The 18,012-nt window shown below is 41.9% G+C and overlaps 1 protein-coding gene across 1 annotated transcript in view; it reads right to left on the reverse strand.

Moving 5' to 3' along the window:
* Positions 1–3,637: 3,637 nt before the first annotated feature.
* Positions 3,638–18,012, reverse strand: part of LOC140481692 (interleukin-18 receptor 1-like) — a 50,068-nt gene continuing 35,693 nt past the window's right edge. The window contains exons 6-9 of the mRNA XM_072578267.1: positions 16,367–16,512; positions 10,465–10,608; positions 8,330–8,491; positions 3,638–4,019 (exon numbers count right to left, since the gene is read on the reverse strand). Of these exons, the coding sequence (XP_072434368.1) occupies positions 3,709–4,019; positions 8,330–8,491; positions 10,465–10,608; positions 16,367–16,512 (763 nt within the window). The 3' untranslated portion in view covers positions 3,638–3,708. The remainder of the gene's footprint in view (positions 4,020–8,329; positions 8,492–10,464; positions 10,609–16,366; positions 16,513–18,012) is intronic.

Below are 18,012 nucleotides of genomic sequence, written 5' to 3' on the forward strand. Positions count from 1 at the left end.
GAGTGATGACGTGTTTGAAAGGATACTGAGCCATATGTTCAAACAGTGTCTTAGAGTCATACAGATGCACAGCATGGAAACTGACCCTTCAGTCCAACATGTCCATGCTGACCAGATATCTTAACCTAATCTAATCCCATTTACCAGCACCTGACCCACATGCCTCTAAACCCTACCCATCCAGGTGCCTTTTAAATGCACCAGCCTCCCCCACTTCTTCTGGCAGCACACACCACCCTCTGTGAAAAAGTTGCCCTTTAAGTCCCTGTTATTTCATTCCCCTCTAGCCTTAAAGCTGTGCCCTTTAGTTCTGGACTCCCCTACCCCAGGGAGAAGTCCTTGTCTATTTATCCTATACATGTCCCTCAAGATTGTATAAACCTCGATAAAGGTCACCCCTCTGCCTCTGACACTCCAAAGAAAACAGCCCTAGCCTATTCAAACTCTCCATTTAGCTCAAATCTTCCAACCCTGGCAACATCCTTGTAAATCTTTTCTGAACTCTTTCAAATTTCACAACATCCTTCCAATAGGAAGGAGACCAGAATTGCATGCAATCTTCCAGAAGTGACCTAACCAATGTCCTGTATTGCCGTAACATGACCTCCCAACTCCTATACTCAATGCGCTGACCAATAAAGAAAAGCATACCAATTTTTTTTTGCTATCCTATCTACCTGCGATTCTACTTTCAAGGAACTATGAACCTGCCTAGCCTACACATCCCTGAACATTAGGTGCAATTTAATATGGCCAATTCACCAAACCGTATTCTTACAGATAACTGAAACCTCCTTACCGATTTATTTCTCAATTTCTTGCTGACTATTAGGGGGTTTATAATACAATCCCAATAAGGTGATCATCCCTTTCCTATTTCCCAGCTCCATCCAAAAAGCTTCACTGGATGTATTCCCAGGAGTATCATCCCTAAGTATAGCTGAAATTCTATCCCTTATCAAACACATCAGATCCCCCTCCTCTCTTGCTCCCCTTTCGATCCTTCCGAAGCATTTGTATCCTGGAACTTTAAGATGCCAGTCCTGTCCACCCCTGAGCCACATTTCTGTAATTGCTATTATATCCCAGTCCCATGTTCCTAACCATGCCCTGAGTTCACTGCCTTCCCTATTAGGCCTCTTGCATTGAAATAAATGCAGTTTAATTTATCAGTCCTACCTAGTTCTCTGCTTGTTCCTGCCTGCCCTGACTGTTTGATTCACTCTTTTCCCAACTGTACCAGTCTCAGATTGATCTCTTTTCTCACTCTTTCCCTCGGTCCCATTCCCCCACTTTAATAGTTTAAATCCTCCCGAGCAACTCTAGCAAATCTCCCTGCCAGTATATTAGTCCCCTTCCAATTCAGGTGCAATCCATCCTTCTTGTACAGGTCACTTCTACCCCAGAAGAGATTCCAATTATCCAGAAGTGTGAACCTTTCTCCCCTGTACCAGGTCCTCAGCCACACATTCATATACTCTGCCCTCACTAGCTCATAGCACCGGGAATAATCCAGATATTTCTACTCTCGAGGACCTCTTTTTTTAAATTCCTGCCTAACTCTCTATAGTCTCTTTCCAGAATCCCATCCTTTTCCCTTGCTATGTCATTGGTTCCAATGTGTACAATGACCTCCTGCTGATCTCTCTCCCCTTTGAGAACATTCTGCACCCTCTCTGAGACATCCTTGATCCTGGCACCAGGGAGGCAATACACCATTCTGATGTTTCGCTGCTGGCCACAGAAAGGTCTGTCTGTGCCTCTGACTAGAAAGTCTCTTATCATAATCGATCACTTGGAATCTGACATACCCCTCATGACATTAGAATCTGTCTCGATACCAGAAACTTGGCTGTTGTGCTACCTGCTACTGAGAGTCCATCACCCTCTATGTTTTCCAAAACAGCATTCTTGTTTGGAATGGTGATAGCCAGAGAAGACTCCTGTACTACCTGTCTACCCCTCCTAACTTTCCTGCCATTAACCCATCTGCCTGACTGTATCTGCCATCCATCACATCCCCTAGATCTTGTAAATTTCTTATTGCCTCTAACTGCCTGTCTAACTGATCCATGCAAACTGATGGGATTCACAACCAGACAATTCCTGCAGACATAAGCATTAGTAACATGCAAACTCTCCCTAAACACCCATATCCGATAGGAAGAGTATATCACTCTACAAAAGGCCAGCTTTGCTCCTTCACAATCTACAGACCCAGAAAACTGCACCATCGTTTTGCTCTAAGAACAGTGCTCCGGGCTAACTTAGTACTTATGGTTTATATTTTTAAAATTTAATTAAAAGACAAATCTCAATAAAACATATAATCAAGAAAAAAAACTCTCTTCACTTACTACTGTAGACTTGTAGCAAGGTTACACTTAAAAACTAAGCATTTATTTATTCCTGTGCTGTGAGCTCTCCCACACAGGCTCCTCCAAGGGCAGCTGTGAATTTCGCTGTTTGGTACTTTTTCCTAGACACACTCTGATGTCCAGAGAGACATGAACTCAAACAGCAAAGGCAATAACTGCAGATTCACTGCTGTGTCTGACAGCAGTGTCGATTTCTTTCTCTCTCTCCCTCACTGACCATGTGGTCACTGCCTTTTGTCTGTCTTCCTTCTTTTAAAAGTGCCATTGTTTTGATCCTTTTTCCCCCAAAGTTCCATAACAATGCAACAGCAAATAAAACAGTAATTGGTGCTCCTGGAATTTGAGGAAATCACCTCCAACACATAAAATACCTCAAAAAAGGAGCAGCTCTTACAGCCAAAATTTTTTTCCCATCCTCCCTCTTGGATTACCCAGAATCCAGTTGAATTAAACTCTCCATTATAATCACACCACACATTTTCAACCAAATCCCTTGTGTAAACGTACATCACCATTAAATACTGGAGTAAATTTAAATCTACCTTGACATGTCACAATAATACTTAAATGCCACAGAAGCATTTTATAGGCTCAGTAATAATACTTCCCACCTTTGGTTCATTAGAAACAAATAACTCTTTCTGAAGTACTTAGCAAATAGTTAAGAATGAAATTAAAGCTTAGCTGAAGACTCTTTTATCCATTGTTTCAGTTAGATGTTAAAAACCCATGGCTCTTTCGGAGAAAGAATTAGAAGTTTTTCTGACGTTAGAGCCTACAATTTTCCTTCAACCACTGCAACAAATAGTCTAACTGGTATTTACCCTCTTGCAGGCTGAGGGACTATGCTGTTGACAAAATTATGTTATGTTCAGACAAATGCCAATAGTAACTGCACAATAACAGACATGCCTCAAAACATTTCCGTGAGTCATATCAGGAGTTCAGAGAATTAAAACTTTCACTCACACCAGTCCATCTCCCAAGAGATCAAGGTTACTGAGTAGAGATCATGAGAATGTAAATTGTAAGTAAATCTGCCTCAAAGACAGGATGTGTCTAATTACAGTTTCTTGTTCCAGGCTTCAAGTCTTATTTCTTTATACTTGCATGTTGGATAATTTTCACATTAGTCAGTTGCCCCTGTAACTCCTTTTCAGCATTCTGTTCAGAATCTTAAAGTTGGCTATTCACAGTGTTGTCATTCCTTCTGCAGTAACAGACAAAAAGACACCTGCATGAACTCCCATCTTATGAATCTATGAGATCACTGCAGTTTCAGATTCTGCTGTCAAAGAATGACTCCTCCATTTTGGGAATTTACAGAAGTTTAAATATGCTTTGCTGGCATAAGATAACGTATCTTCTTCCAAAAGTATGAATTTTGTGATAGAGATGTACTTCTCCATTTCACTCTCCTGTTTGATCTCAAAATAAGCTGAAGCGATTGTGGCAAAAATCCAACATCTCTTATTGGATTGTATTCAATGAGGATTGGCTTTATTAATCTGTTGACTAAAGCTTGATGAAGACCTGTCATCAGTTCATACATAGAACTATCTTCTGCCACACATTCAGCACAAAGTATTATAATTAATCTTCTACATTTGTTGATGCAGGACAGCATATCATTTGCAGAAGCTGTAAAGCAAAACAAACATTTTAAAATGAACAATTAATTTAAATAACTTAGCGAATTTGGATTTATATGGTATCTCTAATGTAATAAAATGTGCCAATGGTTCGCAGAAGGGTGCTAAAGCAACGTGTATCCCTGAATCAAATAAAATGATAATAGGATAAAAAATCAAAAGCTTGACCAAAGCAGTAGGTTTTAAGGAGTATTTTAAAGGAAAGCAAGAGGAAGAGAAGCAGAGAATGTTGTGGAAGGAATTCTAGAGGTTAGGGCCTAGAGAAATTAAGGCACAGCCCCAGTAATGAGACTAATAAAATAAAGGATTCTCAAGAGGCCAAAATAAGATAAACATCAATATGTCAAAAGGTTACGGGGTCGGGGAAGATTACAAAAATGAAGAGGCCTGAGGCCCTTATACTTAATTTGGAATCAATGAACATCAAGGAGCTCAGGGATGATGGATATTTGTGTCCAGGCTTGAGTTCGAACACCACCCGCACAGCTTTGAAAAACCTCAAGTAAATGCAGGGTAGAATGTGCAAGGCCAGTCAAAAGGCACTGAAACAGGCAAACCTATGGATATTAAGAGTTTCAGCAGCATAAGATTTGAGACAGAAATGCAGTCAGGGTATATTACATAGATAGAAATGAATGGTTTGATTATATGATTGGGAATTCAATTAGGTCAAATATGACATCAAACTCATGAATTAAAGTAGTTAAGAAGGTGCTTGGCATGCTTGCCTTCATCACTCAGTCCTTTAAGCATAAGAGTTGGGAAGTCATATTGAGGTTGGACAGGATATTGGTGAGGCCTTTTCTGGAATATTGTGTCCAGTTCTGTTCGCCCAGTTCTCATAGAATTCATACAGTGTGGAAACAGGCCTTTGGTCCAAGAAGTCCACACCAACCCTCTTAAGAGTATTCCATCCAGTCCCATTCCCCTACATTTACCTTTGACTAATGCACCTAACCTATACATCCCTGAACACTGTGGGCAATTTAGCTTGGCCAATGCACCTAACCTGTACATCTTTAGATTGTGGAAGCAAACCGGAGCAAACACATGCAGACATGGGGAGACTGTGCAAATTCCACACAGACAGTCACCTGAGGCCTGAATCAAACCCTGGTCCCTGGCACTGTGAGGCAACAGTATTAACCACTGGACTGGTTGGACCAAGGGGTCTGTTTCTGTGCTGCAGGAGTCTATGAATCTATGACTTTATCTTCAGACAGTTATCAGAAAAAGGGATAGAGTTGGTAGCTAGGGAATGGAGTCCGTTCATCTTCCTAATATTTAATCTGAGGAAATTTCTGGTCAGTACTTAATGTCAAATAAGCATTCTGACAACTTAACAACAGTGAGGGATCGAGAGAGTTGGTGTTGAGGCAGGGCTGAGTGTCTTCAGCATATATGTGAAAACTGAAGCAGTATTTTTGAATGAATGTCTGTAAGAGACAGTGTGAAAATGAGAAAGAGGAGGTGGGGGGCCGGGAGAGTGGTAGAGGGGGTGGACTGTCACTGAAGATAACTGAATTTGGCTGTACAGGACATTAGTTTGGCCACTTTTGGAATATTGCATGCAATTCTGGTCTCCTTCTTATCAGAACAATGTTGTGAAACTTGAAAGGGTTCAGAAAAGATTTACAAGGATGTTGCTAGAGTTGGAGGATTTGAGCTATAGGGAGAGGTTGAATAGGCTGGGGCTGTTTTCTCTGGAGTATTGGAGGCTGAGGGGTGATGTTACAGAGGTTTACAAAATCATGAGAGGCATGGACAGGATAAATAGACAAAGTCTCTTCCCTGGGGTGGTGGATTGCAGATGTAGAGGGCATAGGTTTAGGGTGAGAGGGGAAAGATATAAAAGGGACCTAAGGGGCAACTTTTTCACGTAGAGAGTGGTACATGTATGGAATGAGCTGTCAGAGGAAGTGGTGGAAGCTAGTACAATTAAAAGCGTATATGAATAGGAAGGGTTTGGAAGGATATGGGCCAGGTGCTAGCAGGTGGGACGAGATTGGGTTGTGATATCTGGTCGGCATGGACAAGTTGGACTGAAATGTCTGTTTCCGTGCTGTACATCTCTATGACTCTATGGAAGAAACTTGCAAGAGTATAGTCAAATTGAGAAGGCCTAAGAAGGATAGTTTACCTTTCTCATGGTCTCATTCGATGTCATTTGCGACTTTGATAAGAGCTAATTGAATGCTGTGTGAGGGACAGAAACCAAACTGAAAAGATTCAAATGTGGGGCTTCGGACTCAGAACTGAGAGGCAACAGTATATCCTAGGACATGCAAAGGCAAGGGAGATTTAAAATGGGGCAATTATTTGCTAGATTGTCAAAGTTGTTTTTTTGATGAGGGGTGATAAAGGACATTTTGAAAGAGATGGGAGCATGCCCAAAGACAGAACCATAGATCATACATCACAGAAGATGCCCTTCAGTTTATTGAGATTTTGCTGTCCTGTCTACACTATTCCCACTTTCCAGCTCTTCCCCAATAGCTTTGAATGTTATGACATTTCAAGTACTCATCCATGTACTTGTTAAAGGTTGTGAGATTTCCTGCCTCAAATAAACTCCCAGGCAGTGCATTCCAGATTCCAACATCCTCTCGGTGAAAAGATTTTTCCTCACATTTCTTTTAGATTAGATTAGATTTCCTACAGTGCGGAAACAGGCCCTTTGGCCCAACAAGTCCACAACGACCCTCCGAAGAGTAACCCACCCAGACCCACTCACCTACTCCCTGCTAATGCACTTATCACTTTGGGCAATTTAGCATGGCCAATTCACCTGACCTGCATATCTTTGGACTGTGGGAGGAAACCGGAGCACCCGAAGGAAACCCACGCAGACACAGGGAGAAGGTGCAAACTCCACACAGACAGTCGCCCAAGGCTGGAATCGAACCCGGGTCCCTGGCGCTGCGAGGCAGCAATGCTAACCACTCTCCCTCTCCAGTGCAATCACATTCCTCCTATAATGCGGTGATCAGAACAGCACCCAGTATTCCAGTTGTAGCCTAACCAAAGTCCTGTACAGGTCTAACATAACTTTCCTGCTCATATTATCTATGCCATGACTGACAGGCATGTCCCGTATGCATTTTTAACCATTTTTAACCATTCTATTAATCTGACAAGCTGCCTTGAGGGATCTGAGGACAAGCACCCAAGGTCTCTTTGTTCCTCTGAAGTTCTGAGTGCCCTGTCATTCATTGAGTACTCCCTTGTCTTGTTCACTCTTCCAAAATGCATCAATTCACAGTTTTCAAGGTTAAATTCCATCTGTCACTGATATGTCCATCTGGCTAATCCATCAATACCTTCCTGTAAACTAACACCTTCTTCCTCATTGTCAACTACCCAGCCAATCTTGGTGTCATCATATATATATATGTTTGTGTGTGTATCATGAACAATAAGGGACTCAGCACCGATCCCTGTGGTACACCACTGCACATTGGCCTCCAGTCATATGAAAATCCTTTTACCACAACTTCTCTATCTCCACCTTGCAAGTTACCCTGGATCCCAAATGCTTTTACCTTCTTTATCAGTCTCCCATGTGGTACCTTAACAAAGGCTTTGCTGTAATTCACATAAACATGAACTGCAGTGCCTCATCTACATAGCTGGTCATCTCCTCAAACAGTTCAATAAAATTTGTTAGACACACTTCCCTCCAACAAAGCCATGCTGATTATTCCTGATCAAACCTTGCCTCTCCAAATGAAGATTAATTCTCTCCCTCAGAATTATTTCCAAAACCTACCACTGAAGTGAAATTGGGTGAGTTTCATGATCATGATAAGCTTGGAGAGCACAAAAGGAAATAGAAAATAATGTCAAGAAATAGGGGTTATATTTTTAACTTTATGCTTTGATGGAATGAAGGTACCACAGGACGGCCATGATTTGTTGTATAGGTATGAGCTCACATTTGGATTGGAGAGAACTTGCATTTTTTCTTGAAGGAATGAAAGTGGGAGTCAGTACAGCAGGAACAGCGGGAAATAGTGAAGGCTTTTGATTAGAGAAAGACCTTGAAAACAGAGATGTTTCCAAATAGTTAAACAAAAACATCAAGCAGAGGGCCAAAGGTTAGACAGCTGGGAGTTTGAAAGCAAGCTTCAAGACAACTATTTCCAAGGGCAGATTAAATATAAAATGGGGTTGATGGACAACTGAGGGATAATAGAAAAATTAGTTGTAAATACATTTCATTCTATATATATATATATATATATATATATATATTCATTCAGTATTGTTATTAACTGGACAGGAATAAACCTATCCTACCTCCTCCTGGAAGGACATCGCGTTCAAAAATGCATAATCGGTAACCAAACTTTTCCTCAAGAATTGAAGGTAATACTTCCAATGCAAATGTTTCTTCTTTAGCACTGAGGACAGCATCATTACTCTTAAGGAGCAGCACGTATGCATCATATTCTTTACTGTCTGAACATTAAGTTCAAAACATCAGCATTAATCAGTACAGTTAGGGAAAGAACAAGAAGATAACAGTTAATAATATTTCTTTATGAATTAATCTATGGCATTAGACAGAAATTTTACTTGCGAGAATTAGAATGCTGTAAAAAGTTGCTCAAGCTTCCTGCCCAAGTAAACTCATCAGTGACAACTTAACAATGGACAATAATCTACTCATATTCACCATCGCTGTGCATGATACTACTGTCCCAGGCCTACTGCTCGACCATACTGAGTAACATGGAAGAATACTTTAAAATGCTGATAGGGTCGAATGACATATGTAGGATGCCACTTGCCATTCTTGGTTTGGGGAATGCATGATATATTCTCTGACCATACCAGCTTGCTATCCAGATGACTGGGATGACAAAGGTGAACTTTTCTCATCCACGTATGGTTAGGAAAAGCAGGAATTTCTCCTCAAGCTCCACAATATCAATGCAAGAAGAAGGTTAATGACCTGTGCTCTGTAAGAGTAGGTACTACCATCTTCTTTCTGCTACCTCATACACATAGGGCTGTTGCTCACACTAAGTGCCACTCTTATCAACTCTCAATATTGCATGCATGATGCCCACGCCATATCTCTCACACACCTTATTCTCCCAAATGGTTACTATTTCTTGTCCTTTGCACTTTCTACTCTCTCACTGGCACCCCTTCACCTCCTCTCCTGCTTTTGCATCACAACTAACTTCTCTTCAATATACTTCCATCATAGTCAGTCACACCTTTTGAATCACACCAGGAACACTTGGCACAAAGCTGAAAATGTGTTGCTGGAAAAGCGCAGCAGGTCAGGCAGCATCCAAGGAGGAGGAGAATCGACATTTCGGGCATAAGCCCTTCTTCAGCAACACATTCTCAGCTCTGATCTCCAGCATCTGCAGTCCTCACTTTCTCCACACTTGGCACAAAGACTGGACTAATAATTAGATGCAAGTACATGGTCATAAGCACTGGATTAGTGAGATTCTGCTCATGTCCTTAAACCCTAAAAGATATCTTTTTCTCTACCAAGAATCCATTTTCACTGTATTTTTACAACTTTCAAAACATTATCCTTGCAATTTAAAGTGACAGAAAATTCAGCCCATTATTAGAATCAAGTGGATCTTGTATATTACGAGATCTTTGACTGGAGTTATTCACCTTGGGCCAATCAGGAAAGCCTGGGCTGACCAATAAGAACAGGGGATTCAGAATCTCCTCAGATCAGGGACTGACTCTGAGCTGGCTGGCCACAGTCCCTGTACTGTGCACATGTAAATAAATGGTGACTTGTTGATAGGATAGCAGCCTCTGTGCAGTTATTTCAACCTGTCATCAGGAAAAGAGTCAGTCAGCTTGATGGAACTGTTAAAATTACCTTGGTGTTTTTCAACTTTCAAAATCATTTTCAGATATATGTGGACTTTGTGTTTTCGTTAATTAGTTAAGGTTGGTATTTTATTAATTTGTGGTTAGTGGGCATCACTGGAAACGCCTGCAATTTATCCCTCGTTCCTAACAGCCCTTGAACTGAATAGCTTGCTCGGCTATTTCTGAGGCCAAGTGAAAAATAATCGCTTCTGGACTCAGGCAAATGCCAGACCAGGTAAGGACTGCAGATTTCCTTCTATAAACAACAATAATGAAACAAATTGGGTTTTGCAACAACAAATGCTAGTTTCACAGTCACCATTACTGAGACTAGTTTTCAATTCCAGATTTCACAAATTGAATTTTAAATTCCACCAGATATCACAGTGGGATTTGAACCCATGCCCCAGGGTTTCTAGTTTACATAATTTGGTAACATTAGCATTTCACAAAAAGAAAGACGGTGACCCGATCACAGCCTGGTCGAGGTATTCCTATTTCTGAGAATTTAGGAAGTCTGCTTTGACATGAATCAAAATACAACCGACATACAGATTTTATTTTTAAAGTTTTACCTTCTAAAGTTTCATCTCTGGAAATGAAGTCTCTGAAGCAAAGGACAAAATAAATCTTGAACTTGACATATACAACTGCTACACTGATGAAAACAGCCACTGCCATGATTATTGGTAGGACTACTGGATCAGTGTCACCTTTGCCTATGAGAAAGTAAATTAAATAATATTTGTTGCAGTTACCAAAACTTCAGAATGTCAATCAGACGTTGCAGCCTGTATTAGCCAATAGACTATAAAACACTATGGTTTCTGGTGTTGACTGAATATATGATTATTTGAAGACCAGTACATCAAACCCAAGACTAAAGTGTATTGGGCAGCAATGGTTACTGCAATTCAATATGCTTTGGAGATTGAGTAACCTACAGCAGGCACCAGAAGTGCTGGAGAAGCAATAGTAGTGGTGTATGCGTAAGATCCTCTTATTTATGGAAGAAAATGAAGGAAATGTAACAAAAATGGAGAACAGACATAATGCTCTGAAGTTGGGAAGTTGCGTCTGAGAGGCTGTAAAGCTGAAGATGAGGTATTGTTCCTCAGCTTGCATTCAGCTTCATTGGGACACTGTAGTAGGCCCAGGGTGGAAATATAAGCATGGGAGTAAGGTGGTTAGTGGAAATGGTAAGCAACTAGAAGTTTGGGAGCGTTGCTACAGAGAGAGTGGAAATAATCCTCAGTGTGGTCACCCAGTAAATGTTTGGTCTCACGAATCGAAAGTAGACCACATTGCAAGCACTGAATTCAGTAAACTAGATTAGTTTAGATTCTCTACAGTATGGAAACAGGCCCTTCGGCCCAACAAGTCCACACCACCCTTCAAACAGCCACTCACCCAGACCCATTCCCCTACCCTTTATTAATCCCTGACTAATGCATATAACACTACGGACAATTTAGCATGGCCAGTTCACCTGTACTGCACATCTTTGGATTGTGGGAGGAAACCTGGATTTCTTCCTTGTGCTCCGGTTTCCTCCCACAATCCAAGGATATGCAGTACAGGTGAATTGGCCATGCTAAATTGCCCATAGTGTTAAGTGCATTAGTCAGGGGTTAATAAAGGGTAGGGGAATGGGTCTGGGTGAGTTGGTGTTTGAAGGGTGGTGTGGACTTGTTGGACCAAAGGAGAAATGGGTGGGTTACTCTTCAGAGGGTCAGTGTGGACATGTTGGGCCAAATGGCCTGTATCCATACTGTAGGGGGTCTAATCTAATCACCTATATAGACACAGAGAGAACATAGAACATAGAAGAACATAGAACAATACAGCGCAGTACAAGCCCTTTGGCCCTTGATGTTGCGCCGATCCAAGCCCACCTAACCTACACTAGCCCACTATCCTCCATATACCTATCCAATGCCTGCTTAAATGCCCATAAAGAGGGAGAGTCCACCACTGCTACTGGCAGGGCATTCCATGAACTCACAACTCGCTGAGTAAAGAATCTACCCCTAACATCTTTCCTATACCTACCACCCCTTAATTTAAAGCTATGCCCCCTCGTAATAGCTGACTCCATACGTGGAAAAAGGTTCTCATGGTCAACCCTATCTAAACCCCTAATCATCTTGTACACCTCTATCAAGTCACCCCTAAACCTTCTTTTCTCCAATGAAAACAGCCCCAAGTGCCTCAGCCTTTCCTCATACGATCTACCTACCATACCAGACAACATCCTGGTAAACCTCCTCTGCACCCGTTCCAATGCCTCCACATCCTTCCTATAGTATGGCGACCAAAACTGCACACAATACTCCAGATGCGGCCACACCAGAGTCTTATACAACTGCAACATGACCTCAGGACTCCGGAACTCAATTCCTCTACCAATAAAAGCCAGTACGCCATATGCCTTCTTCACCGCACTATTTACCTGGGTGGCAACTTTCAGAGATCTGTGTACATGGACACCAAGATCCCTCTGCTCATCCACACTACCAAGTATCTGACCATTAGCCCAGTACCCCATCTTTTTGTTACTTATACCAAAGTGAATCACTTCACACTTACCCACATTGAACTCCATTTGCCACCTTTCTGCCCAGCTCTGCAGTTTATCTATATCCCGCTGTAAACTGACACATCCTTCCTCACTGTCAACAACTCCACCGACTTTCGTATCATCCGCAAACTTGCTCACCCAACCTTCTAGCCCCTCCTCCAGGTCATTTATAAAAATGGCAAACAGCAATTGTCCCAAAACAGATCCTTGCGGAACACCGCTAGTAACTGCACTCCAAGGTGAACTTTTACCATCAACTACTACCCTCTGTCTTCTTCCAGCCAGCCAATTCCTAATCCAAAACCTCCAAATCACCCTCAATGCCATACCTCCGTATTTTTTGCAGTAGCCTACCATGGGGAACCTTATCAAACGCCTTACTAAAATCCATATACACCACATCTACCGCTTTACCCTCGTCCACCTCCTTAGTCACCTTCTCAAAGAATTCAATAAGGTTTGTGAAGCACGATCTGCCCTTCACAAAACCATGCTGACTATCCTTGATCACATTATTCCTATCCAGATGTTCATAAATCCTATCCCTTACAATTCTCTCTAAGACTTTGCCCACAACAGAAGTGAGGCTCACTGGCCTATAGTTACTAGGGTTATCCCTACTCCCCTTCTTGAACAAGGGAACCACATTTGCTATCCTCCAGTCTTCTGGCACTATTCCTGTAGACAACGAGGACATAAAAATCAAGGCCAATGGCTCTGCAATCTCCTCCCTTGCTTCCCAGAGAATCCTAGGATAAATGCCATCAGGCCCAGGGGACCTATCTATTTTCACCTTTTCCAGAATTTCTAACACCTCTTGCCTACATACCTCAAAGCCGTCCATTCTAATTAATTGTAACTCAGTATTCACATCGGCAACAATATCCTGTTCCTGAGTGAATACTGACGAAAAGTATTCATTCAGTGTCTCCCAATCTCTTCAGCCTCCACACGCAACTTCCCACTAATATCCTGTTCCTGAGTGAATACTGACGAAAAGTATTCATTCAGTGTCTCCCAATCTCTTCAGCCTCCACACGCAACTTCCCACTACTACTGGACCTATTCCTACCCTAGTCATTCTTTTATTTCTGACATACCTATAGAAAGCCTTTGGGTTTTCCCAAATCCTACCAACTAAGGACTTTTCATGTCCCCTCCTTGCTGCTCTTAGCTCTCTCTTCATATCCTTCCTGGCTACGTTATAACTCTCAATCGCCCCAATTGAACCTTCACGCCTCATCTTTACATAAGCCACCCTCTTCCCTTTAACAAGAGATTCGAATTCCTTATTAAACCACGGCTCTCTCACACGACCCTTTCCTCCCTGCCTGACAGGTACATACTTATCAAGGACACTCAATAGTTGCTCCTTGAATAAGCTCCACATATCAATTGTGCCCTTGCCTTGAAGCCTACTTTTCCAAGCCACGCATCCTAAGTCGTGCCTCACCGCATCATAATTTCCCTGCCCCCAGCTATAACTCTTGCCCTGCAGTGCACACTTATCGCTCTCCATCACTCTCCATCACTAGAGTAAAATGTGCAAACTCCACACAAACAGTTGCCCAAGGCTGGAATTGTGAGTCTGCAGTGCTAACCACTGAGCCACCATGCTGCCCTTGAAAGAAATAGAAGTAAAATACTGCTTCATTTGGAAGGTGTATTTGGGGCCTGGTCACTAAGGAAGGAGGAGGTAAATTCTACAATTGCATGGGAAGGTACCATGGGATGTGAGGTGGTGAGGATGTTTTGGGAGTGATGGAGGAGTGAACTAGGCTGATTTGGAAGGAAAGATGCCAACAGAATGCTGACAGTGGAGGGGAGGGATGTGTTTGTTGGCAATGTTAGCTGTACCCTGCTGGAAGTGGCAGAAATGCTCGAAAAATGCAAAACATCAGATAATATCTGTGCAGAATATAGATGGGATTTTTCAGGTGTGAACCTTAATTCAAACTGCATTTAATCAGGAATAGTGGAAAGAGAAAGTTTAATAACCTTTAGAGTCCTTCTGTGCAAAACAGGCGACAGTTAAATATATTTTCATAGAATCCCTACAATGCAGAAAGAGGCCATTCAGCCCATCAAGTCTGCACAACCCAGACTTAGCCCCACACTCTATTCCTGTCATGCCACATTTCCCATGGCTAATCTACTTAGGCTGCATATCCACAGGCTCTATGGGCAATTTAGTATGGCCAATCCACCTAACCGGCACATCTTGGGGGCCTTGAGCGGAAACCAGTGCAACCAATGGAAACCCATGTAGACATGTGAGAACATGCAAACGCCACACAGACAGTCACCCTAGGCTGGAATCAAACCCAAGTCCCTGCTGCTGTGAGGCAGCAGTGCTAGCCACCGTGCCATCTCATCTTTTATTTCTTCCATTGTGGCACCTAATGCCCTCTGTCAATATCAGGGGTGGCATGGTGGCTCAGTAGTTAGCACTGCTGCCTCACAGCACCAGGGACTCGTGTTCGATTTCAGCCTTGGGCAGCTGCTTGTGTGGAGTTTTCCCTGTGTCTGCGTGGGTTTCCTCCCACAATCCAAAGATGTGCAGGTTAGGTGAATTGGCCATGCTAAATTGCCCATAGTGTTCAGGGACGTGTAGGTTAGTTGCATTAGTCAGGTGTAAATATAAAGTGCTAGGGGAGGGTAATGATTCTGTGTGGGATACTCTTCAGAAGGTCTGTGTGGATTTGTTGGGCTGAAGGGCTTGTTTCCACACTATAGGGATTCTGAATCATAAATCACACAAGATCATTCTAAGAACAGGAATAGATCATCTCACCTTTTGAGCCTACTTTGCGATTCAATAAGATCATGGCTGATCAAGAGGGTATAGTCTCAGAATTAAGGGATGACCAAGTTAAGACTGAGGTGAGGAGGAATTTCTACTCTTACAGGATTTATAGAACTGAAACCCCTTTCCACAGACAACTATGTGGTCAGAATCCTTTTATTTATTGAACTTCACATTCCTGCCTACCCTCATAACTCCTAACTCCTTTGCAGATCTAAAATCTATTAACTCAGCCTTGAATATATTCAATCACCCAGCCTGCACTGTTCTCTAGTAAACAAGTTAGGATTCTATTCACTGGAGTTTGGAAGGATGAGAGGTGATTTAATTGAAATATACAGGATTCTTAAGGGGCTTGACAGGGTAAAAGCTGAGAGGATGTTTGCCCTTATGAGAGAGTCTAGGACCAGAGGGCATAGTCTCAGAATAAAGGGATGGTCATGTTAAGACTGAGGTGAGGAGGAATTTTTTTGTCTTAGAGGATTTATAGAATTGAAACTCCTTTCCACAGACAGTTATGTGGTCAGATTCCTTGTGTTTATTTAAGGCTAGAAGTCATATGACACCAGGTTATAATCCAACCGGTTAATTTGAAATCACAAGCTTTCGGAGTGTTTTGCCTGATGAAGGAGCAACACTCTGAAAACTTGTGATTTCAGATAAACTTGTTGGACTATAACCTTGTGTCATGTGACTTCTGAGTTTGCCCACCCCAGTCCAACACTGCCACCTCCACATCATTATTTAAGGCTGAGGTATATTTTTGATCAGTAGGGGAATTAAGGATTGTAGGGAAAGGCCAAGAAAGTGGGCTTGAAGAACGGCAGATCAGACGTGATCCTACTGAATGACACAGAACATGTTTGAACTGCCAAATGGCCGACTCCAATTCCTATTTCTTATGATCTTATGGTCTTCTATCACCATAGCTGTTGCTTCAGACAAAGTCTTCACATGGACTTGGATATGAAGTTAGAACTTTATGACTTACATAGTTCGCATTAACCAGCTTTCAGACCATTAAAAGAATGAATAAAAGAACATGAAGCCAAGACTGAGCAGTCTATCTTATTACTACAGGATGGAATACCTTTTTCGAGAAGAATGATGTTACCGATTTGCTGCGTGTCTTGACAAGTTAAAACACACTGAAAGGTTTTATTCAAATGTTCCTTTTTAATTTTCATGAACACAAGTGGTGCAATCACAGATACTCTGTTATCTTCAGGAACTATCCTAAAATTCAAGAATGTGTGAACATGATGGAATTATAATGGAAAATATGAATTATGTTAACTTATAAATAATTCTAAAAATAAATACTTTCCACTTTAGCAAACAGAACAGTGGACAGAAGAGAAAGGCCAATAATTACTGACAATGTTACAACTTTTTTAATGGAGTGTGGAAACAGGCCAAATGCCAAACAAGCCCACACCAACCCTCCAAAGAGTAACCCACCCAGACCCATTCCCCTACCCTTTAACTCCACATTTACCCCTGACTAATGCACCTAACCTACACATTCTTGATCACTACAGGCAATTTAACATGGCTATTTCACCTGACCGCACATCTTTGGATTGTGGGAGGAAACCAGAGCATTTGGGGGAAACCCATGCAGACACAGTGAGAATGTGCAAATTCCACACAGACCATCGCCCGAAGCTGGAATTGAACCCAGGTACCTGGCGATGTGAGGCAGCATTGCTAACCACTGTGCCACCCCCACATAGGGATGACAATTCCCTGACTGGGAGTTGAACCTAGACCATGGCAGTGAAATCACCGAATCCTAACCACTCGACCATGAGGGATGGACTGCCAGGAACTGCCTGCTGATTCTCCCTCAAGGAATGTTCATAACAAGGATATTTTATTGCCATAGAAACGAGACTCAAATAGAATAGACAAATGGCTTTCCCCATTATGTAACACATTGTTGTTTAAGGAAGGTAATGATTCTGTAAGTTTAAATGTTGGAAACTAAACAAGGCTCAACCCAATAGGTTGATTTCATATAGAGGAGTTGAATTCCAGATCCCAATATGTGTCAGCTGATCGTCTAAACAATTATGTCTAACTAATCAATGTAACTTTTATTTATTGCTACTTGCAAGTGTTGCTGAGCCAAGTGTCTCTTATTGTTAAGACTCAGTAGTGACTCATCCTCTACCATAGTTAGATTTGATAAAGAAGAGGTTTAGTGGCAGCAGTCTGCTCAACTAGTAGCTGGTAGTGGTCAGTTCTGCAAGATCTTATATGGTGATTAGTGGTTTGATTGCTCAAATACCTCAAGGTAACAACTGTGAAAAATAATCCACTCGACTCAGGAGAAAAAGAAATTCAGAACTCAATTTAATTTATCACTTTAAGAGCACTACCACTTTAAGAATACTCAGCAAATGTTTCACCAGATAAGATCTCATGAAAAGCACAACATGCAAGAGGAGCAGTCTTGGCCTATCATCTTGGCTTACATTGCTATAAGGTTCAGATCTCTAGGTTGTGTCCTGCACTTTGGAGAGGTTGCTATTTTGAACTCTTGCTTTCTCTCCTTCTTAATGATTTGTCCCTCACCTACAGCTGCCAGATTGGAATCGCTACAGTGTGGAAACAGGACATTTTGCCAAACAAGCTCACACCAACCCTCCGAAGAGTAACCCACCCAGATCGATTCCCCTGCCCTTTTACTCCACATTTACCCCTGACTAATGCATCATCTAGCCTACACAT

Source organism: Chiloscyllium punctatum, chromosome 9 (assembly GCF_047496795.1).
Source record: "Chiloscyllium punctatum isolate Juve2018m chromosome 9, sChiPun1.3, whole genome shotgun sequence".
Lineage (NCBI taxonomy): Eukaryota > Metazoa > Chordata > Chondrichthyes > Orectolobiformes > Hemiscylliidae > Chiloscyllium > Chiloscyllium punctatum.